Source organism: Lontra canadensis, unplaced genomic scaffold (genome assembly GCF_010015895.1).
Source record: "Lontra canadensis isolate GAN:19392208 unplaced genomic scaffold, GSC_riverotter_1.0 scaffold133, whole genome shotgun sequence".
NCBI classification, from domain to species: Eukaryota; Metazoa; Chordata; class Mammalia; order Carnivora; family Mustelidae; genus Lontra; species Lontra canadensis.
The window spans coordinates 581,109-603,889 of NW_022631127.1; the positions used below are offsets into that span (position 1 = coordinate 581,109).

Genomic DNA, 22,781 nt, shown 5'->3' on the forward strand with positions numbered 1-22,781 from the left:
AGGGCTGCGCCACCCACTTTTATGTTCCGCCTCTGGTTCGTGCTCTTCCTCCAAACTTCTGCTGAGTGTCACCTTAGAAAAGCATGATGAAGGCCCTTAACAAAAATGTTGTCATTTACTCCCTCTCCAACTTCTGATTCTGTCACGGCTCTCTATTTATTTCACCTGTAGTACTTAAAGCGTCGTCATCGTGTCCCTAGCAAAGTAGGGGCTCCATGTGGACAGGAACCTTGTCTTTCTCTACTGTTCTTTCAGTAGCTGGAGAATGAATGAGTGAAGGAATTAATAAATTACATTTCATGCCTATGGGTCTAGTGCGAGTGCTCTGCGTTCATCAGGTAAGGCCTTCAATTTCTTCTTTTTCAGCTTGCGAGGTGCATTTTGAAAACACCAGGGTGCCCATCGAAAATGTCCTTGGAGAAGTCGGAGGCGGGTTTAAGGTGCGTCATGGGAACAGCCCCCGTGAGGGTTCATGGTGTTGCTTGTTGGCCCCCAGCCCCCTGTCCCATCTCTGCTTGTAGCAGACCAGTGTGTGCTTGCCAGATGACTATGTGTAGTTCTCTGACGGGAAATCAGCAGAATGGAGAAGGTGGCCCCCAGAAGAGGGAGTGTGTGGTTCTTCGAGGCTTCATTTGCCTGAGGAGGGGTAGGATTCCTGTCTCCAGCATGTGGAAGAAAGCAGGCCAGTGGGCACTGACGAAGCTCAGGCTTTCTGAGTGCACAACCCTGAGGCCCTGCCCAAATTTTTTCCTTGGAGTCAGATTTATTATTTTTTAATTAACTTAAAATTCACATCACATAAACTTAATAATTTTTAAATGGGTTTATTTAATCATTTTGTTGTACAACCATCACCATGGTCTAATTCTGGAACATTTTCATCACCCCAGAAAGAAATGCCCTATCTTTTCATTTCCCCTTTCCCACTCTTTGGCAATCACTGTTTTACTTTCAGTTTCTGTGGATTTACCTATCTTTAACGTTTCGTGTAAATGGAATCCATATGTGACCTTTTGTGTCTGGCTTCCTTCACTTAGTGTAATGTTTGTGAGCTTTTCCCATGTTGTAGCTCTTGTCATTCCTTTCTGTAGCTGAGTAACATTCCACTGCAGGGACACACCATGTTTGTCCGTTCATAAGCTCATGGGCGTTTGGACCGTTTCCACATTGGACTATTATCAATAATGCTGCCATGAACATTCATACACAAGTCTTCATGTGAACAGTTGTTCTCAGTTCTTTTGGGTGATACATACCTAGAAGGAGCGCTGCTAGGTCATACGGTGGCTGTATGTTTTTTTGAGGACTGCCAGACTGTTTTCTATAATGGCTACACCATGTTACGCGGCCAGTAGGAGCGTAGGAGGGTCCAGTTTCTCCACACCCTCACCAGTATTTGTTACTGGACATTTTTATTTTATTTTTATTATTTTTTTTTTCTTAAGGTTTTATTTATTTATTAGAGATCACAAGTAGGCAGAGAGGCAGGTGGGAGGGGGACAAGCAGGCTCCCTGCTGAGCAGAGAGCCCGATGCAGGCTCAATCCCAGGACTCTGGGATCATGACCTGAGCTGAAGGCAGAGACTTAACCCACTGAGCCACCCAGGCGCCCCTGGACATTTTTAAAATGACAGCCGTCCCAGAGGGCGTCAGTGGTATCTCATTGGGGTTTGACTTAGTTTTTCCTAATGAGTGATCAGATTGAGCATCTTTTGAGGTGCTTATAGGCTATTTATACATCTTCTTTAGAGAAATGTATTTTTGAATACTTTGCTTATTTTTTTTGAAGCTTATTTATTATTACTACTATTTTTTAGTAAACTCTACTCCAATGTGGGGTTGAACTCATGACCCCAAAATCAAGAGTCACACATTCCCACTGACTGAGCCACCCAGGTGCCCCCTCCTTTGCCCATTTTTAAGCTGCCTGTTTGTCTTTACTGGTGCCCAGCCCTAATTTCCAGGTGACTTGGGCAAGTATCTGCGCTCTGGGGAGCCCCACCCACCTTGCCTGTGAAGCGGGGATTACAGCAGTACCTTTCTCCCTCCCTGGGTATTACAAGAATCTGATAAGTGCGTTCAGCCAGAGCTCCTGGCTGGAGGCTGCTTGATGAATATGGACCAAAGGACTTGAGAGGTGAAAGGACAAAAAGGCAAAAAGGGAGCAGTGCATGCACAGTGGCATGTTTATTATTTGTGTAATCCGGATGTTATATACAGATGAGAGAATTTAGATGGGAAAAATGAAATTACTTGAAGCGTGGTCCCAAGAGAGTTGCTATTCATTGTTTAATTTTGGTGCTTATCTTTCTAGATCTTTTAATTAATTAATTAAGTTAGTTGAAGTAGACTCCACTCCAGCGTGGAGCCCCACATGGGCTTGAACCCACAACCCTGAGATCATGACCTGAGCTGAGATCTAGAGTCGGATGCTTTAATGGACTGAGCCACCCAGGTGTCCCTTTCCAGACCTTGTTGGAGGGCCTACATCTCTTAAACATTTGGTAATACTATTTGTGTTATATAGCCTGTATTTTTTCACTCATCAAGAAATCCTAGTACTCTCTTCATGCTAGTAAATGTTTACTGCAGAGTATTTCTTTGCGTGGTGACGGTACAAAGGGTGTCCTCAGGTTCCCAGGGTCAAGCATTTAACACTGGTTTTCCCTCCTTGCTACTCAGAACTGTATTGCGTGGTGTATCTCTTTGCATGTATCTATGCACACTTGTCTGATTGTTTCCACAGTTTAAACACCCAGCAGTAGGCTGTCCAGGTCAGAGGGTACCCACTGCCAGCTCACGTGTCGGGAGTCGGGCTGGCTCCTGTATGGGATGCCCCTTGCCCTAGTCCTTCCCACATGTTGGGTGTCCCACAGGTTAGGCATTGAAACTTTTCCCCCATTGTGTTAGGTATAAAAACAATTTTTTTTTAAATTAAAGATTTTATTTATTTATTTGACAGAGATCCCAAGTAGGCAGAGAGAGAGAGAGAGAGAAGGGTAAGCAGGCTCCCTGCCAAGCAGGGAGCCCGATGTGGGGCTCGTTCCCAGGACCCTGAGCTCAGGAGCCCTTCTTTTTTTTTTTTTTTTTTTTTTTTAAGATTTTTTTTTTTTTTTAATTTATTTATTTGGCAGACAAGTAGGCGGAAAGGCAGGCAGAGAGAGAGAGGAGGAAGTAGGCTCCCCGCTGAGCAGAGAGCCCAATGTGGGGCTCCATCCCAGGACCACTGATCTCAGGACCCTGGGATCATGACCTGAGCTGAAGGCAGAGGCTTTAACCCACTGAGCCACCCAGGTGCCCCTCTTAGGAGCCCTTCTTTAAAAAGGGTGAGATCTGTTTGATCCTCTGGGAAATGAGATCTAGTCTCAAATCCTTTTTTCTTTGGAAATTTTCTTCTTTTTTAATGAGGGTAAGAAGAAATTCTTGAAGGGGTTGTGAAATGGATTTCTTTCATAAAACCATGAGCCAGCTTTTGCAAGCCCATGTGGGCAGAGGGGATGAGGTGGGAGAATTCACTTGCTCCTCATAGTCCTGGCAGGTCCCGAGACCAATGCACACCTGCGGCCAGAGACACGGGCAGTCTGAGGTCGAAGCCGGCCCCCAGAGGAGGCAGAGCAGCATCTGGGTGTCACATTGTGGTGGGACGTAACCACGTCCACTCCCCCATCTAGCACCCAGGACTGGGCCTTGTTTCCTGTTCCCGCATGCCCCAGTCCCCTCAGACTCAGTAGGTGGAATCTGCACTCGTCCCTCCCAGTCGTTGGAGCAGTTGTTTCCAACCTCATAGCGTCTGCTTTGAGATTCTCCGGTTGAGATTAACAACTGATCATAAATTCGGAATCAGTCGCATGGTTTATCCATCCAGGTCACACATTAGCATTCAGTTAGAAGCAATAATATACACTTGGAGTTGAGCTTTTAGGAAAACTCAGAGTCCTTTCTGCCCTCAGCCCTGCTTATCTTTGAGGCTTCCTAGTTGGGCATCACACATGTGGTTGGGGCTTGGCGGGTCACTACTGTGCTTCAGGAGGCTCATGCTGGTGGCAAAGTCTAGGTAGCTTGTAGGGTGTACTCAGCAGGTCTTAGTTTCTGCCCCTCTTCTGAGGACTAAGAATTTACTTTTCTATTGGAATAATGCTACCCAGTTCCTTTATCAGAGGATGACTCAAGGATGTTTGTGATTGAGTTACCTTGTTGTGATATGTTGGCCCCATACCCAGCCTGGTGGGAACTGACTGGCAGGACAATTGACTTTCCCAGATGCTGGCACAGAATTCTCTAGAGACTCGCCTTTTGTCCTCAAGAAACCATTTGGTAAAACAAACAAGCAGCGCTGTGGTCTGTCACCTGTGGTCCTCCAGGACCTTTAGGCTTTTCCCAGCACAGCAGGAGTGAGCAGGACACTTAGGGAGTGCAGTCACAGTGAGCTGCCCCCTTTCTCCCTACAGGTGGCCATGAACATCCTCAACAGTGGGAGGTTCAGCATGGGCAGCACTGTGGCCGGGATGCTCAAGAAATTGATCGGTAGGTAAGTCAGGGATAGGAACCTTTTGTGCCTCAGTCTTGCCCCTGCAGCCCCCACCCCAGCCTGGACACTCTACCGTGTCCTCATACAAGCCACTGCTAGGCCGGGCCTTCGGACGGACAGACAGCCCAGCTGCAATTTGATTCGGACTTTGGTTTAAACCAAAAAACGTGGTCAGTCTGCCCCCAAGTGGTTGATGTTCCTTCTTGACACTCCTCTGTTTTACTCACAGAGGAGGTGGGGAGCGGGTGGTCTGTCAGAGGTCAAGAGGGATAGCTGCTCTGACCACTAGGAACAGAGCTGCTTCACAGACATCCAGGGGTGAGCGAGCCCTCGGTGCTGATTCAGGGGGAGACTCAGTGGGTGAGGCATGGAACTCTGGTCTCTCAGCCTCAGGATCTTCCCTTTATGTTTTTTTGTTAGCATACCTGAAGCCTAGACTTTTTTTTTTTTTTTTTTTCCAATGAACTTAGAACAGCCCTGTAGGGTTTTTGTTGGGTACAGATGTCATTACCATCTTAGCTTTGTGAAAGCGACTGCAGGGAAAGGCACGGGGCCCTGACTTTTGGGAGGGGGTGGCTCGTGTCCTGGTCATGTTTATGAAGTTCCTCAGAGGCCAGGTGGGGATAGGGAGGCTTTGTTTTCATCTCTTAGTTCCATTTCATAGATGAGAAGCCTGAGGCTCAGCAAGGGAAAGTGATTTGCCCAAGGCTACTCATCCGGGCCCAAAAGCTGATCCTGTCAGACTCCAAACTCAGGGTTCGCCTCACTGTGCTGAGCTGCCCTCAAGGCCCTGAAGTGCCCTGGGCCTCTGCTTCCCCATCGGGAAAATGCCTCCATGCAAGAGCTTCCTGGGGGCTCTCACAGTTGGCCTGCCCCCAAAGGATGGCTCTTGAGGAGACTGACTGCAGGGGGCAGGGGGCTGGCATTTGCCGGCGGCCATGTTCTCTTGGGTGCTTTACACATGACAGGCTGCCCTCCTGCTCTGGTAGTGGACGGCTGTGACAGGTGTGAGCCTGCTCCTCCTGCAGGGGGCCTCCGCACTCGGCGCCTCACTCACTGCAGCTCTGGCCGCTTCGGCCGCAATGCTGTGAGGTGGGTGGTGGTGGTCAGGGATGGTAGCTGCTCAGCCCGGCCCACCACCTGATAAGAGAAAGTGCCAGATTCAGGCCTGATGCTAGACTCTGTGCTTCTGTTTTTGTCTGCTGCCGTAGGCCCGCCTGAGCAGGAGAGGCCTTGCCTCTGACAAGACGCGCTAGGAAGGGGCAGTGCCGTCTTGCGGGGTGTCTGGTCTCAGCAGACCCATTTCTCCTAGTTCTTGCCTGAGCGTTTGCAGGGCAGTGAGGATAGCCTTGGGAAAGCATTTCAGGATAACGAGAAAATGGTTCTTTTAATGACTCTGATCTTCTTCAGAAATGACTGCTGCATATGCCTGCACAAGGAAACAGTTCAACAAGAACCTCAGTGAATTTGGACTGATTCAGGTACCGAAGGCTATGGGGGGCGCCACTTGTGTTGATGACACGTGTGGGCACAGAAGGTGTGCTTCTGTGGCCTGTGGTGGTGATTCCCGCTGTGATTCGGAAGAAGACAAGATAAGGCTTTATTTAATGTGGCTCCCTGCCGGGAAGGCTGGGTTTGGTGCTCGTGGGCATTGAGACTCCGGACTTCATTACCTTCTCTGCTGGCTGGCACATCTGGGTCTCACATGCAGATTGTTTCCTGATTGTGTTTTTTCCTGAACACCCTAGGAGAAGTTTGCCCTGATGGCTCAGAAGGCTTATGTAATGGAAAGCATGGCCTACCTCACTGCGGGGATGCTGGACCAACCGGGGTTTCCCGACTGCTCCATCGAGGCTGCAATGGTGAAGGTAATCCCTGCACGGCCTGAGAGACCCAGAATGGCTCTTTAGCTGCGGCCTTTCAGACCCCATGTTCCTTGCCACCTTCCTCTTCTCATTCACTTATAGGTCAGTTTATCATTGATCCAGTATTTATGACGTCCCCACCATGTGCCTGGCATGGCCCTAGGTTGCATCTGGGGAGGCCAGCATGGCACAGGAGAAACAGCAAAGAACAGTGCCCAGTTGAGTGCGTTTATAGGACAGGACAGTGTCTCCCCAGCACAGTTTGTGCCAAGTTGTCACCAGTCGATAACAGATGGAGAAAATACAGGCCATGTGTTAAAATTTCCCATCAGTACACAGCAGCGGCCAAGCTTTCTTGGGAAGGACTTTTACTGTGGATGGACGGCCTTCCACTTTTGTGTGTCCCCCGCAGCCAGGTGTGGGGCCAAGCAGCTCACGCACGAGCGAGCTGTGGATGAATGGGGCTGGGTGGGCAGGGTCAGGCCTCCCGGAGAGGGAGTCTGAGATAGGTTTTAAAAGGACAGGAGTTTGTGCGCCTTGGTGGCTCAGTGGGTTAAAGCCTCTGCCTTTAGCTTGGGTCATGATCCTGGGGTCCTGGGATCAAGCCCCACATCGGGCTTTCTGTTCGGCAGGGAGCCTGCTTCCTCTTCTCTGTCTGCCTCACCACCTACTTGTGATCTCTATCTGTCAAATAAATAAAATCTTTAAAAAAAGAAAAAAAAAGGACAGGAGTTTTCTCCGTGTGGCAAGTATGGAGTGGGCCCCTCTACCCCAGGAAAGCCTCAGATGTAGGAAGAGTCTCGAGGGGGCACGGATAGGGAGCCACGGCTGGTCCCCGTGGAAGGAAGAAAAGGACCTGCCCTAGTCCACCCCATGAGACTATGACAGGGCAGCTGGGTTAGTCTCACCCTGGAGCCAGGTTCCCCACGCCGAGCCTCCCACTCTCTGCCCAGCCACCCTGCCCTGGCTGTGGTCCCCCTTGTGGAAGGCACTCAGCACCGCCGGCCCCATGCTAACCATGTCCTGGCCCCGTGGCAGGTGTTCAGCTCAGAGGGCGCCTGGCAGTGCGTGAGCGAGGCCCTGCAGATCCTCGGGGGCTCGGGCTACATGAGGGACTACCCGTATGAGCGCCTGCTGCGGGACAGCCGTATCCTGCTCATCTTCGAGGTGAGCCCTCCGACCCCCCACCAAGCGAGTTTATCGGTCTTTCCTTATGCTCACCTCCCAGGGTGGAGGGGAGGCCGAGGGGCCAAGCAAGCGCCCTTCCTACTGAGCCTGCGCTTCTGGTGGTGGGACGAGAAGAGGTCTCGCGGAGGCTTGGCTGTGCCTCCAGGGCTCACTCTGGGTCTGGCTTTCCTCCTCAGGATACTGAGGCAACTCAGCAGCGTCCTCTCCACAGGCTTCCCCAGCCCGGACACCCCCCTCTGATCGCTGCCACCCTCCGTGGGCTCACAGGCCTAAAGAGGAATTCAGTGTGGTGGGGTCAGTGGGGAGACCCTGGGTGGGGTCAGAAACGGGGGTTGGGGCCACAGAGAAGCCTTTGAGGAGCTTGGGGTCTAACCCAACGGCCTGAGTGGGGAATACCTGCGCGGTGAGGGCCTGAGCGGCACCTCCCCCGACAGTGGGCTGGGGTCTCAGGAAGCAAGTGCGCCTGGCCCTCGGGGGCAGAAACAACTGCGGCCTGGCCCAGGGGAAGGTAGTTTGGGCCAAGGACAGGGACGTGGAATGTGCCAGGCCCAGATAGGGCCTTACCTGCTGGCACTGGGTAGAACAAGCAAGTTTTTGTGGCAGCAGTGGCTGGTCCTGGTAGCGGGGAGCTGGGGCAGGTTCTAGGAGAGTTGATGGGGTGGGGGCAGAAGGTAGATGAGAAGGGGAGACAAGTAGCCAGGCTGTGGAGGTCCCTGACTGATAAGCAGAAGAATTTGGATCTTCCTATGCAGGCACTGGAAGCCGTCAGAGCCGGGCATGACTTGAATGCTTTGCCATTCTGGGAAATTCCCCAGGTCTGATGTTGGGGCGTGCGTTTTGCAGAGGCCAGGTGCCTGCAGCAGAAAAGAGGGGTTGACTTCAGAGGCTGTGGCGAGATGGATGGAGTGTTAGGATGGTCATAGGGAGTACAAGAGGCAGACCTGTAGACACGGCTTAGAGCCTGAGCAGCCGGGATGGTTTCTGAAGGGCACCTTCAGACTGCCTGCAGGCCTGGCTCCCCAACTGGGGTAAGGCCTCATGGCTGCTCTCACTCCTGGCATGCCCAGCACCGCCCGCCCCCTGCCCGGCATCCCAGCCCTGAAGTCCTCTTAGAGGCCTGACAGGATGTGATGTGACCAGCCTGAGGGCACAACAGGCAGTTTCCCAAGGGCATGGGGGACGTGTCGTGTCCCTGCTGCCCCAGGACTGCTGCTTCTGAGTCCCTTTCCCCCTCAGCCCTGTTGAATTTGGTCCTGACTGTGGGGGACAGAAGGTTTGAGGGCCATGGAGCCCTTTGTGTGAAACACATGCTCTGGGCTGGAGACTATGCAGGACAGGGCCCACCTTAGCCTGCAGGCCTCCAAGCTCTTCTCTCCCATGGGAGGCCCCTTCCCCTCAGCCTGGTTGAATTTGGTCCTGACCGGAGGTGGGGGGTTTGGGGATAATCCCAGGTGGTGAGCCGTGTGTGCAGGGACAGCAGCTAGGAGAGGTGGCCCTCTGGGTATGGCTGCGTGGCACTGGGGAGCAGCCAGCTCTCGACCTCTACAGCCAGTGGTTTCCCTGAGGAATATAGTGGCACCCACCCAGCATTCGCTGCACCTGGGCACCAGCACCCCTTCCTCCTGGGGAAGGTGGTTTCTCCCATCATAAAGAAGCCAGAGTGGAGGCTTATAGAAAGGAAGGACTCTTGCATCACTGGTCAGAGAGAGGTGGTAGATCCCGAGGCAGACCACAGCTGTCTGGCCAGGCCCCTGCTTGTCCCTGTGGGGGTGGTTGCCAGTCTGTTGCTGTCACCCTCTGGTCACAGCCCTGCTCCCAGGGTCACACTGCTTCCAATGTGGCAGCTTCCGTGGTACTGAGTGGGCAGTGGGGTAGCCTAGCCAGCTGCATGCACAGCACAGGGCCATCCCAGTGGGGCCAACATGACTTATCTTCTGGCCACAGGGAACCAACGAGATTCTCCGGATGTACATTGCCCTGACAGGCCTGCAGCACGCCGGCCGCATCCTGACTGCAAGGATCAAGTAGGTGGCAGCCCCGCCAGCCGCTCCTCAGGTCCCCTCTGCCCATCAGAGGTCCATCCTGGGGCAGCAAGGGCAGGGTGCTACCCTGTCCTGGGATGGGCGTCATGGAACCGTGCAGTGCTCAACTCAGACAGAGCCTGGCTGGAGGGAGGGAAAGAGGAGCCTTAAAAGCCGGGCTCCAGCGCTTGGCCTTCACCTGCAGGTGATCGGAGGGGCCGGCTGCCTCAGGAAGCCCTCACTGCTCTCCTCCCCTGGCAGCTCCCATCACCCACGCTGCAGGGAGCTTTGTTTTCAGAACCTAGGGAACGAGAGCTGTCCCTCCAACAGGCGCTGGGCTCCAGGGCTACCAACCAGAAGACCACTTTTCTTCTTGCACTCTCCTACTCCGCTTGACCCCCATCATGGGGCTGGAGCAATTAGAAATCGCTGCTCGCACCTGGCATGGGTTGCTCAGGGTGTTTTGCAGACTCCTTAACCCTGGAGCACCCCCGGGGTGGGGGTGGAGAACGCTCTGTGTGGCTCTACCTCAGAGACCAGCTGTTCTCTGACGGAGGTGGTGGGGTGGTCTCAGGCATCCAGCAGGCCCAGGGCCAGGTGAGACAGCACCTAGGTCCCGAGTTGGTCCCTTTAATGCCTTGGACAGTCAGAGGGAACAGGTGCTAAGAGGAACGCTGTTGCTGGGCATTGGGAACCAGCACTGGGGCCTGAGTTCATGGGGCCATGGGCTTTCTGCAGAGAGCTTAAACGGGGCAACGTGACCACTGTCATTGAGACCGTTGGCCGAAGGCTGCGAGACTCCCTGGGCCGAACTGTGGATCTGGGGTTGACAGGGAAGCTGGGAGCGGTGCACCCCAGTGTCGCAGTGAGTGGGGACAGGTGGCATTACCTCCCTGCCCCTGTGTGGGTATCACCTTCTAGAGGACTGTGACCAGGGCATTGGGGAGGATGGTCCAGCCTAAAAACAGAGCCTGGGCCCCAGAGCCCCAGCTGGGTGGGATGGGCACCACAGGGAAGTAGCACTAAGTGGTCTTTCCCCTGGCATACTAGGACAGTGCCAACAAGCTCGAGGAGAACGTGTATTACTTCGGCCGCACTGTAGAGACATTGCTACTCCGCTTTGGCAAGGTACCCTGGCCCCTGCCACATATGGGGATGGCTGGCCCTCCAACTTTGGGGTCAGGGAGATGGGGTGTTTTGCCAGGTGTCCACCTTTGGGACCAGGCTTAGAAAGAGATCTTGGTCACTGTGGAGGGGTAGGGTGGAACTGCCTGTCCCAGGGGCCACTTGGGTGGTGCCTTCTCAGTAAAGGGAGGTTCCTTGGAGTAGGGAGGGCAGCCCCTATCTGGGCCCAGATCTAGGGCCCCGCTCTGTGAGGCTGTTGCTGCTGAGGGTGACATGAAGCACAGTAAGCAACAGCCTGTGGCCTCAGCCAGGTTTCTGGGACCTGGTCTTGGCTTGACCCATGCCCGAATCTAGACAGAAGGGAAAACAGGCAGCCGGCAAACCAGCCTCTCACCACCCAAAGGGAGAGGCAGTGTTAGCTTCTTTTACTTTCTACTTTCTAAGACTCATGAAGTGAGTCTTCGAGATGGCTGAAGCTGTGCCCAGGGAGGGAAGGTCCTGGGTTGTGAGTCTCCCCGTGGGCTCTGTGTTCACAGACCATCGTGGAGGAGCAGATGGTCCTGAAGCGGGTAGCCAACATCCTCATAAACCTGTACGGCATGACGGCTGTGCTGTCGAGGGCCAGCCGTTCCATCCGAGTGGGGATCCGCAACCACGACCACGAGGTGAGCCTTGTGCCAGCTCTGTCCTCTGAACTTTAATGAGGCCTGTGGTTGAGGGAAGGGGTCAGTGGGCGGCATGGCCCAGTCGGGACAAGGAACTGGGCAAGTCAAGGGCCTCAACCCAGGCATGGGCCCAGGCCGCCAGCGGGTTTGCTGAGTTGTGGCCATGGCCAGCACTGGTGGTCCGTTCCAATGAGAAGGTCTGTGCTACTCAGGACACAGGGCCACTCACTTTCGTCTTTCTGCCTGCGGGAAGAGGGATAGGTGAGTAATGGGATCCCAAAGTTTGTGCGCTCACCCCATCTGCCTTCCTTACCCTCAGCGGCTGGAATGCAGTCCCTGAGTGCCTCTTGTGTGCTGGGTCTCGACATGCATTGTCCCACAACAGCCTCTCTTACGTTGGCCTTCCTGCCACAGAGGAACCTGAGGCTCACAAATGTTGAATAATTTGCTTTTGGGGACAGAGCTGGTTGAGTCAGGGATGGAATTAGAACCTAAGACTCTGATTCCTGCGCCAGACCTTTTGACCTCGGCCACCAAGCTGCTGAGTTTGGCTGAGTTTCTCACACACCAGGGAGGGGGTGCCCTAGGTCATCATCTTCAACCTTGGTTCTGACAGGTTCTGCTGGCCAACATCTTCTGTGCAGAAGCTTATTACCAGAATCTCTTCACCCTGTCCCAGCTGGACAAGTGTAAGTAGTGTGGCCTTGCGGTGGGGACGGGGGGAGCGCTGAGTGCAGGTGCCTGTTGACAGCCAGGCTCCCAGGGCCTGCTGGCTGCTCACAAACCTCTCCCTTGAGTGAGGGCTAGTAAGGTCAGGTTCACCTGCAGGATGGCCTGCCAGACAGTAACATGTACCTGCGGATGAAAACTGTCAGAGCCCACAGGCGTGGCCCAGCCTGCCTGACCCGTCTGGCAGCTGCCCTCCTAGCAGACAGCCCAGGCTTTGGCTCTAGTCCGTGCAGGGGCTTGGCTCCTGGGGCTGTTCGTACCGTAGTCACTTCGCCATGTCTGAAAACGTCCGGCTGAGATTCTTCTGACCTTTACAGTCGTTTTGGCCTCAGGGCTCCGTGTCCTGTGTCCCCTGCTGTAGAGCGCAGCCACGTTGCCAAGTGATGGGAGGAGAGGAGCACATAATTCCGCGCAGCTCCTGGCTCCGGGTGCTGGCATGTGTTGGTCCATGCTGTGGCGGGGAGACGGGGTTGCTCCTCTCGTAGGCTTGACTGGCAAGAAGGTCCTTCTCCAGGCCCTGCTCCCACAGGATCCAGAGTTTTTAGGGGTTAACACGATGAGCCCTTCATTTTCCAGAATGAAGCCCTAGCCCTGTTTCTCCCTGCAGCCAGAATCACTTTCTGGGACTGTGGAAGTGGAGAGTTACCTTCAGGGTTCCTTCACAGTGGGTGTGGGCTTTTTCTTTCTTTTTTTTTAAGCAGCAGCAGCCCCAGCATTATTTGTTCTCACAAACCTATTTTTTTTTCCTCCCAGATTCTCCAGAAAATCTAGATGAGCAGATTAAGAAGGTATCCCAGCAGGTCCTAGAGAAGCAGGCCTACATTTGTGCCCACCCTCTGGACAGGACATCCTGAAGCAAACCAACAGTGTTCCCTGCTGCCCCCAATCCATGGCCAATCGATGGAAAACTTTCTCTGGCAGATGGAGCACTGGGGTTTTTTCTTCCCCATGTATACCAGAGGGGCCTTCTGACCTGAGGGTACCTCTTTAGGCTTTGCCCTGGGGGCACTGCTGCTTGACCTGGTCCCAGGTTCTAAAAAGAGCGAAAGAGAGAACACAGTTGGTGACACCTGGGATTTGAGGGGCTTCCGCTAGTTTCAGAGACGTCACAGTGGCGACGGGCTGTGGCACTGTCTCTGTGGGAGGAGTTTGGCAGGGACCTGTTTGAGGCATGGAGAGCCGCTTCTGCTAGGCCGCACGTTCCTCTTGTAGACTGTGCATTCTCCAAGAAACAGCCTACAAACTGTAGGTGGAATAGATGCACTTAATAACAAAAGATATAAAATGCACGGTTTGTGTTTATCCTTTTAGCCTTTGTGCTGTACTGATCCTATTTTTCTTCAGAACCCCAAGGCCCTCCCTCTGGTGATGGCCTCCAGTGCGTTCTGTCCTCACCCTGCAGGAAGAGGGTCCTGAGTGCTGAGGACCAGGTGCCCAAGCCAGGCCACAGTGTCCTGGGGATTACTGAGCCCGTCTCTGGTCTTTCTTAGGTGATGGGTACAAATTACATGGTCTGGTACATGACAGCATACGCTCTTTCTGCCTGGGGCCTTTCTCTGCACAATCTGTACAGAGCTTGGCCTTCATTCCTGAAAGTGGGGACAGCGCAGAATCGTGAGGTGATACTAATAGGTCTTTGCATTTTTCTGGACTCCTTTCTGCTCTTGCTTGCCAGATACAGTGGGTCCCAGTGTGCTCACGCAGGCAAGCTTGGAGCTTTTGTCTGGATTCGGAGCCATTTGGGGCTCCAGAAAACTCACCACAGATGTTGTCTTGAGGTGGGAGGGGAAGGCCAGACTCTTTCCTTTCCCTTCAAGTACAGTCTATCTGGTGCGCAGACACCTCGGCTGGCCTCGGCACTTTGCCAGGGACTGGATAACTGATCTTCAAAAGGTAAAAGTTGACAAATCTTATGACATCAGAGCTAACCTTCTTAAGTATTTTGTTGGCAAGAAAAGTACGAATCTGGGACGGTACAGGGACCAGAGGCTACATAGAGTGCCTTTGCCAAGGAAACTTGGGAAGCAGCTCTCTAGCCCCCACGTCCTGGGAAAGGGGACTTTGCCGTAGGCCCTGTGGAATGGGCACCCCTGTCAGCAGCTGGTTTTCTCTTCATCTAGCTGAGTTTCAAAGGCTGAGACCCCTGGTTCACATCTTGTTTCCCAGCGGCCATTTTCGAGTTTTCTTTAAGCATGGTGGGGAGGAGAGGCCCCGGCTGCCAGACGTGCCCAGGGAGCGTGGGCTGGGAAGGCCTGCAGGGAGCCCAGCGGCAGCACTCAGGCCAAAGAGGCAAGCCTGGCATTACTAGGCCGGGCCACCCCAACAGGTAACAGGAGAGTTTCAGGCAGCCCCAGAGCCCAGAGCCTGTTCTGAAGGGAGGCAGCAAGGGCCAGCAGATGGAGCAGAGGGGACAAATTTCAGCAGCTTGTCGGCATTTCCTCCTGCTTCATGGAACTGTTACCAACCTCGGGGGTTGGGGGAGGAAGGAAATCCATTTGTTTATCTGCTCTGGCTTTCAGGGAATGGTTTCTCTGGCAAACCTTGTCACTAAATTCTTTGTCCCTGAATGAAGTTTCTGGTAATCAGCAAATTTGGGTTCTCTGTCAATCTATAAATAGAGACCCATCTTTATAAACAGAAGGCTAAAGGGACCCATGCTTCTAGACTCCCTCCCTCTCACACAGAGGGCGATGGCAACATCATGGAGCAGGAAGGGAGTCAGAAGGTCCCAGAGGTGCCCAGAGCCTCTGCCCCAGCTGCTGGCCAGGCATCTAGACATCTTGCCTGTTGAGGCCCAGAAAGCCCTTAGACCGATTTCCCCACTTACATGTTTTATAGCTAAGAAGCCAGGCCCAGAGGGGCCCCCTGGCTGGCTCAGTTGTGTAAGTGGCTGGGCTCTTGTTTATGGCTCAGGTCCCAGGTTTGGGCCCTGTGTCAGACTCCGCGCTCAGAGAGGCTGGAGGATTTTCTCCCTCCCCCTCTGCCCTGCCCCCGCTTGCATGTGCACTCTTCTCAGAGCATCTGCTGTGGTGCCAGAGACCAGGAGCAGTGAAGGGACTCACCCGTCACACAGCAAGTTAGTACTGCAGCTCCAGCTAGAATCCAGGGCTCCGAGTCCCAGCCCAGCACATTAATACCTGCCCCATTCTGACTCAACTTCCTAGCCTTAGCGAAAACGAAAAGGCCAGGACGCCAAGCCGCAGAGACCCTGACTGCCCTCGTCAGGACGCTCCGCCTTGCAGGGGCCTCTGTTACCTGTCGCAGGCCTCGGTGCTGGAGGAGGGGGCAGCTCCAGGAAAAGTGGGGGCTGCCTATACAGGTCGAAGTCCTGGTGGCGCCGGTCCCAGCCCCACCGCTCTCGATCCAGCATGGCAGCAAACCCGGCATTTTCCCTCCACTCCTACATGGAGAACACCACAGTAAGTAAGGAGGGAGGTCCCCGTGGACACTCCACCTGAGCCCCCACTCTGCCCCGTGGACCTCTTTTAGCTCTGGGACGGTGCCGATGGGCAGCAGCCTCAGGTGACAGTCACTTTCCGGGCTTCTGTGAAGACCTGTCAATTGGAATCCATTGGCTGTGAGCCAGGCCTGGCGGGATCTCTTCTTGGCTCTCTTCTCCTCCTCCTCAGAGTCTTGAGGCTCCACCATGGCCGAGAGGTACTTCTGGGAGTATGTGAATCTCTTCCTTGGCTCCTGCAAACGAGGGGCAGACACGAAGAGGGAAGGGCTGGTAGCAGCCACCGCTGTGGTGGACTGGCCCTCCAGTCTCCAAGCAAACACTGGAAACGGTGGCACATGGGAGTGGAATGACCGTTCCTGACCGCATAACTAGACCGTTCAGAATAACTGAACTGGGGGTCATGTTCGTGTTCTCTTCAACAGAGGAGCCCTTCTCCAGAGCTAATGCGTTAGAAGCCTAAGCTGAAGTATTTCCTTCGGGGTGACAGCAATGAGCTGCTTTCTAGAGGTCGGGGCCTTGCAGGTGTTTGCAGCTGGGTACACGGGAGCCTATGCTAAGCATCTCTCAGCTCTCCCTTGTGTGTGGGGGATTCCCACAGGGTGTGGAAACGGAACACCTCTCCCCCTAGCACCTGGTCTCCTTCCTCTTGCTGCTTGGCTTTCTGGTGCACGCCAGAGCGCCCCTGCTGCCTCCTATGTTCAGATGAGGAGCGAGCTCCCTGGATTAGCCAGTTACTGTTCTGTCTGGAGTATAAGCACGGACTGTCTGCCTCCCTACCTGGGCCTTGCACTCACCTTGGCCATCTCTCGATACAGCTCCTTCTTAGCAAGCTCTGTGGAATTCAGGGTCTGGATACTGTAGTTATAAACCGCGTCTTTGGCCGGGGCTGAAATTCGGATCACCTTCACCACAGACTTTGAAGGCTTCTTGCCAAGCTGGTAGGCTCCAGTAATATTTTTCTGAGGAAAGAGACACCAGTCATTACACACAGACCCCTCAACGCCAGCTGCCGGCTTGCGGTGAGCAAGGTGATCTGTGGGGCACGGCCGCGGTGTGCAGGGATCACGTCTCGAGCTCTGGAGCTGCTGTGCCATCACAGAACCTACCAAAAGGTTCCCATTTCTGGCCCTGTCCAACGTGGCGGGCAGGGCCAGAAATGGGATTTGCCTAAGGCCAAAGTAACTGGAATTCACAACACTGGCCACAGATAGAATTTGGGGCTTCGATGGTCAGAAGTGGGAGATGCTTCATGCTTCTGTGGATATACAGGGGAGATGGCGACCTCAAGCAGTAAGAACTACCCTCCCTGCCCACAGTCAGCTTGTAGTGCTGACTACACGGGAAGTATCACCTTCTTTCCAGAGCCCCCAAGACGGTCTGTCAGCTTCCTTTGTGAATGAAAGCTGCAGTGAAGGGAGAGGACAGAAGGTGGCCGGGACCCCAAAGAGGAGGAGTTGCATTCTTAAGCACTGTGCAGTGTTGCTTGCCCGCCACTTGCCTATTAACCTTCAGCAAAATCACCATCTTTTGCTTTGGGAAAAAAAAAAATTTTTTTTACCCGAAGATGGTGACCTTGACTCACATTAACCACGTCTTTAGGCCAAACCCAAGTGTCTTGACTTTGTAATCTTTGAGGAATTTCTGTAAGAGAATGCAAAATAATCAAGGAAAAGATTCAAAAATCTGTGATTCACACACAGGAGAGAAAAGTCAAGGCAACAAGTCAAGGCAGTTTGAGAGCAACAGGGTCTGGAGGCAGAGGCAGGCCACAGGACCTTGGATGAGGGACAGGACTCCTGCCGTGGAGCCCCGTCAAGAGGACTATGCCAGAGGGGCCATCTATGCTGGCACACAGACCTTCAGTCAGAGCAGTGAGTATTCTGTCCAGTTTTTCTGGTTGTTCTCAATTCAGGGGTAGGGGAGTCTGAATGAGCCAGTCTCCCTTCATAATAAGTGCAAGTCCCCTGCTCCTTCCAAACCTTAGAGCTAGAGCAGTACGACTGAGAGAGACCGATTTCTCCTTTCATGGTACTTACTCCTTAGAGTTTAAAATGGACATTCTGACCAAAAGAGACCACGTGGTGAGGTGAGAACAGTGGTCCACGGTTGTTCCGGACACCCGGGATTCCCGGCCCTGGGACTGAAGGCTGCAGGGAAATTTGGACTCGCAGTCAAAGGAACTAGATGCCTGAGAAGTAGAACCAGCATAAAAGACCACAGACGCAAACTGAACGGAAGCCAAGCTGTTGGAAGAGATGGGATAAAAATTCAAGGCAAATGTAATAATCAGTCTTAAAAGCAGCAGACTAAAGAAACAAACAGTGCATGTAAAACACCAAAGTTGAAATAAAGGACACAAGCAAGCGAGACACCCTGCAGAAGTGGGGCAGCTGTAGAAGGAATGAGTAAACTGGAAACGAGCTTGAGATAAAATTAGCCTGAGTTCAGAGATTGGGAACCGAAGTGGAAACAATCCAAATAACAGAAGTTGCGAAAGGAAAGGGAAAGCAGTAGGAAATTTTAAGAAAGAAGGAGCCTCAGAGAAGAGAACAAAAATTCCAAGCCTGGGCACACTGTTAATGACAGGTAAGACCACAAAGGTAAAGACAAACTCTGAAAACTGCCAGAGAAAGAGCAGGCCACCTGTGCAGGTAAAAGTACCAGACTGGCCTCCAATTCCACAGCAGCAGAACTGTGAACAAGCACTTGAACTTAAGACTGTACACCCAGACGAGACGGCCCTTCCATTGACAGCAGTGTGTCAGGTGTACGAGGCTTTTAGGTTTACACAGAGACTTTCCTGGAAAATACACTTGGGAAAAAGTCCAAAAGGGATGAGGAAAACCCAGGAGTATTTGGACAAAGGTAGCAAGTGATGGTGTCCAGTATCCTAGTGGTTTCCTTGTCTTAAAGGGACATGGAAAGTATAATGATCTAGAACTGAAATTGGAGACTGAATATATAAAAAGGACAGTAGGGTGTGAGTAGGAAAAGATAAAAAGGGGTATAAGTGTGCTATTGGTCTTATAAAGGAAATTTAATATAAAAATTCTCAGAATTCAGTAGGAATATATAAAAATGAATATGGTCTTTAGGACAACCACTTTAGAAACAAGATAAACTTTTAAATCAGAAAAAAAAACAAAAACAAAAACAAAAACCCTACCCTGTCAAAAGAAACAAACAGGAGAAATTTAAAAGAAAATGAGGTGGTCCCTCAAGCCCAACCTAACAATATTCTCAGTAAACGGGTTGTTTGCCAATTAACAAACCTCCGATTTTTTTTTTTTAAGCTAAGAATATGTTGTCTACAAAAACTGCTTTAGGGGCGCCTAACTGGCTCAGTCGGTAGAACATGCGACCCTTGATCTCAGGGTCATGAGTTCAAGCCCCATAGTGAGTGTAGAGAGGACTTACAAAAGAAATCTTTTAAAAACAGCTTTAGACAAAAAGATAACAGGGTTGGAATTAAAGGGAGGAAGAATATAAAGTAGGCAAAAAGGAATCACAAAGCCAAGACATAAACGCGGTATTCTTAATATCAGAGCACATAGTTCAAGATAAAAATCTATCAAGAGGTACAAACAGACATTGTATGTTGAGAAAGAGCAAGAAGGTGTCACTGTCAATGAACATCTATGCACCTAACAATGTGGTCTCAAAATATATTAAGCAATAGCTGACAGCATTGCAGAGAGAAATGGACATCTGCTTGACATCACAGGAGAGCAAGCACTCGGGATTTGAGGGGCCAAGAATCTGGAGAAAAGAACCGAATCCTTTTTTCCTCCAGTACAGTTTGTTCTCAAGGTATTTGCTGATTCCTGAATTGCCAATGAATGAAACAAATGAGGCAGATAAAAAGAACCCAAGCAGAAAAAGCAGCTAAGAGGCTCAGATGTTAATCAGATAATATGGGAACATGTCACCATACTAGGGAAACAAAAATTGGATTTCACAGTGTGCCAGGGAGGAAGGCCCATGGTTACACCCTAAGCTTATAGTTCAGAATTCAAGAAAATCTATGCTTTAGAAATATGGGCAAAGAAGGGATAAACCTGTTTAGGAGAGTTTGTCCTTTGTCTTGCCAGAAGATAATTAAATCCTCTCTGGTGGAAGATTTCGGGAGCCTCCACAATTTTTCCTGTGCAGTGTTCAGCATTTAGGAAATACCCCGAGACAATCTACTGATTCAATACAGTCCCTATCCAAATTCCAATGGCATTTTTCACAGAAATAGAACAATTGTAAAATTTTTATAGAACCACAAAAGACCTGGAATAGCCAAAGCAGTCTTCAGAAAGAACAAAACTGGAGGCATCATTTCCTGATTCAGCTATATTGCAAAGCTATAGTAATCAGAACAGTGCAGTACTGGCATAAAAACAGACACATAGGTCAATGGAAGGAACAGAGAGCCCAATAAAACCACATATATACGGTGTATAACAAAGGAACCAATAATATACGATGGAGAGAAAGGACAGTCTTTTCAATAAATGGTGCTGGGAAAATAGGTCACATACCAAAAAAATGCAGTTGGACCACTATTGTATGCCATACACAAACATTTTAACTCAAAATGTATTAAAGACTTGAACTTAAGACCTGAAACCACAAAGTTCCTAGAAGAAAACAGTAGGTAGTTTGCTCCTTGACATCAGTCTCAGCAGTGATTTTTTTTTTTTTTCTGGATTTGACAACAAAAGCAAAAATAAAGAGGTGGGACTACATCAAACTAAAAACTTGTATCCAGCAAAGGAACCGATCAACCAAATGAAAGGCCAACTTACTGAATGGGAGACAGCATTTACAAGTGGTATAACCAATAAGGGGCTTGTACCAAAATAAAGAACTAGGACTCAACAGCAAAAACCAAAAAACAACAAAACACACCTGATTAAAAAATGGGCAGAGGAATGTGAATAGGCATTTTTCCAGAGAAGAGATACAAATGGCCAACAGGTAAGTGAAAAAGTGCTTAACATCATTAATCATCATGGAAATGGAAATCAAAACCACAAAGAGATTTCACCTCACACTTGTTAGAACAACTGTTATTAAAAAGACAAGAAATAACAGGTGTGGACAAGGAGAAAATGGAACACGTGTGCACTCTTGGTAGGAATGTAAATTGCTGCAGCCACTATGGAAATAGTAAGGGTCCTCAAAAGTATAAAAATAGGAATACCATGTGATTGAGCAATTCCACTTCTGGGTGTTTATCTGCAGGAAATAAGAACACTAACTCAAAAAGGTACATGCACCCCCATGTTCACTGCAGCATTATTTATGACAGGCAAGACATGGAAGAAACCTATGCGTCTGTCAATGGATGAATGGACAAATGAGATGGGAGGGTGTGTGCATGCATGTGCGCACACGTGTGTGTACATAGTGCAAAGAAATCTTGCCTTCTGTGACAATATGGATGGTCTTTGAGGGCATAATGCTAAATGAAATTAGAGAAATACAAATATTGAGTGACCTCACTTATTTGTGGAATCTAAAAAATACGAACTCCTAGATACACAACAGATAGGTGGTTGCTAGAGGTGGGGGCAGGGAGTGAAATGGATAAATGTAGTCAAAGGTACAAACTCCAGTTATACAATAAGTAAATCACAGTATGTCATATATAGCATGGTAACTATAGTTAATGGGGCTGTATTGTATATTTGAAAGTTACTAAGAAAGTAGATCTCAAGATAGAAGTTAATTGGGAAGAAGCATGGTACTTTCTAGGTTGATGGAATCATCTACACCCTGATGTGTGTAATGGTTTCATAGGTATGTACATAGATAAAAATGAAGGAGGCTGTATACCTAAGATTCATACAGCTTACTGTATTTAACACTTACATCTAAAAAGTGATACCAGAGACAAAAGGACCTATCATATTTATAAAAGAAATCAACAGGCTAAGGCAGTCTGAAATTTGTATATATTTAAAACATAAGCTTAACAGATATAAAGCAAAAACAGATGATAAAGAAACCTATAATCATATCTGGAGATTTTAACAGACTTCCCCTAGAACCTGAGAGAAGAGACAGAATTTTAAAGATAAGGCTATAGATTTGGGAAAGGATAAAAATTTAAAAAAATGTTGATGTGTTTGGAACACTATCAACAACTACAGGATACTTTTTTTTTTTCTTCAAGTATTCTGGAACAGTTTCCAGGATTAACCTATTTTGGACTGTAAATCAAATATCAACAAAGGATAGAAATTACACAGAATATATCCTTTGATCATGCAGTCAAGGTACAAATGAATAACAAAAAGAGGTAACAAAAATCCTAAAATGTTTGGAAATTACACAGTATACTATTAACTAACTCATCAAAGGACAAATGAAAATGGAAAATAGAAAATTATTTTTAACTGAGTCATCATGAAAATATGATATACAAAAGCTGGGGGATGCACTTAATGTTCATAAGAAGTTTTTAGCCAAAATGAATACATTATAATGATTCATATCTGAAAATTATCTAAACGTCCATCTGAAGAAATTAGAAAAAGCAGAGCAAATTCGAGCCAACAAAAGTAGGAAGGAATAAGAGTAGAGATCCATGAAGTAGAAAATAAATGTACAATATGAAAATTTAAAAAGCAACAGATATTGATTCTTTGAAGAAAATAATTTGTAAGTGCAATTTTTTTTATTTGACAGAGATCACAGGTAGGCAGAGAGGCAGGCAGAGAGAGAGAGGGAAGCAGGCTCCCTGCTGAACAGAGAGCCCGATGCGGGGCTCGATCCCAGGATCCTGGGATCATGACCTGAGCCGAAAGCAGAGGCTTTTAACCCACTGAGCCACCCAGGGGCCCCCTGTAAGTGCAATTTCAATGAAGATCTCAAATACCCATAAACAAATGAAAGTATAAATAGCAACCTGATCTGACTGCATTGGCCTTATATATCATTGGGGAAGGAATGGGCTTTTAAGCCAAGTGCTGGTACCACTGAACATGTGGAAGTAATGAAATTAGATTCCTACCTTCATACGAGAAATAAATTCCAGGGGTCCCTAGGTGGCTCAGTCTGCCTTCAGCTCAGGTCATGATCTCAGGGTCCTGGGATTGAGCTCTGCATTGAGCTCCCTGCTCAGTGGAGAGCTTGCTTCTCCCTCTCCCTCTGCCCCTAGCTATTGCTCTCTCTCTCGCTCACTCTCACTCTATCTCAAAACATAAA

General features: G+C 50.1%; 2 protein-coding genes across 5 annotated transcripts in view; one reads left to right on the forward strand and one right to left on the reverse strand.

Annotated features, from left to right (window-relative positions):
• Positions 1-13,166, forward strand: part of ACAD9 (acyl-CoA dehydrogenase family member 9) — a 40,699-nt gene extending 27,533 nt beyond the window's left edge. Inside the window, exons 8-18 of the mRNA XM_032842859.1 lie at positions 367-440; positions 4,449-4,524; positions 5,939-6,009; positions 6,277-6,396; positions 7,432-7,560; positions 9,526-9,605; positions 10,341-10,467; positions 10,653-10,730; positions 11,264-11,392; positions 12,009-12,081; positions 12,875-13,166. Of these exons, the coding sequence (XP_032698750.1) occupies positions 367-440; positions 4,449-4,524; positions 5,939-6,009; positions 6,277-6,396; positions 7,432-7,560; positions 9,526-9,605; positions 10,341-10,467; positions 10,653-10,730; positions 11,264-11,392; positions 12,009-12,081; positions 12,875-12,975 (1,058 nt within the window). The 3' untranslated portion in view covers positions 12,976-13,166. The remainder of the gene's footprint in view (positions 1-366; positions 441-4,448; positions 4,525-5,938; positions 6,010-6,276; positions 6,397-7,431; positions 7,561-9,525; positions 9,606-10,340; positions 10,468-10,652; positions 10,731-11,263; positions 11,393-12,008; positions 12,082-12,874) is intronic.
• Positions 11,388-22,781, reverse strand: part of CFAP92 (cilia and flagella associated protein 92 (putative)) — a 70,063-nt gene continuing 58,669 nt past the window's right edge. For 3 of the 4 annotated variants that reach the window (XM_032842855.1, XM_032842854.1, XM_032842857.1), the window contains 4 exons: positions 16,376-16,540; positions 15,602-15,814; positions 15,377-15,521; positions 11,388-11,635 (listed from right to left, as the gene is read on the reverse strand). In XM_032842855.1, the coding sequence (XP_032698746.1) occupies positions 11,601-11,635; positions 15,377-15,521; positions 15,602-15,814; positions 16,376-16,540 (558 nt within the window). In that variant the 3' untranslated portion in view covers positions 11,388-11,600. Of the gene's footprint in view, positions 11,636-15,274; positions 15,522-15,601; positions 15,815-16,375; positions 16,541-22,781 lie in introns of those variants that run through there. The other variant, XM_032842856.1, reaches the window with a different exon arrangement.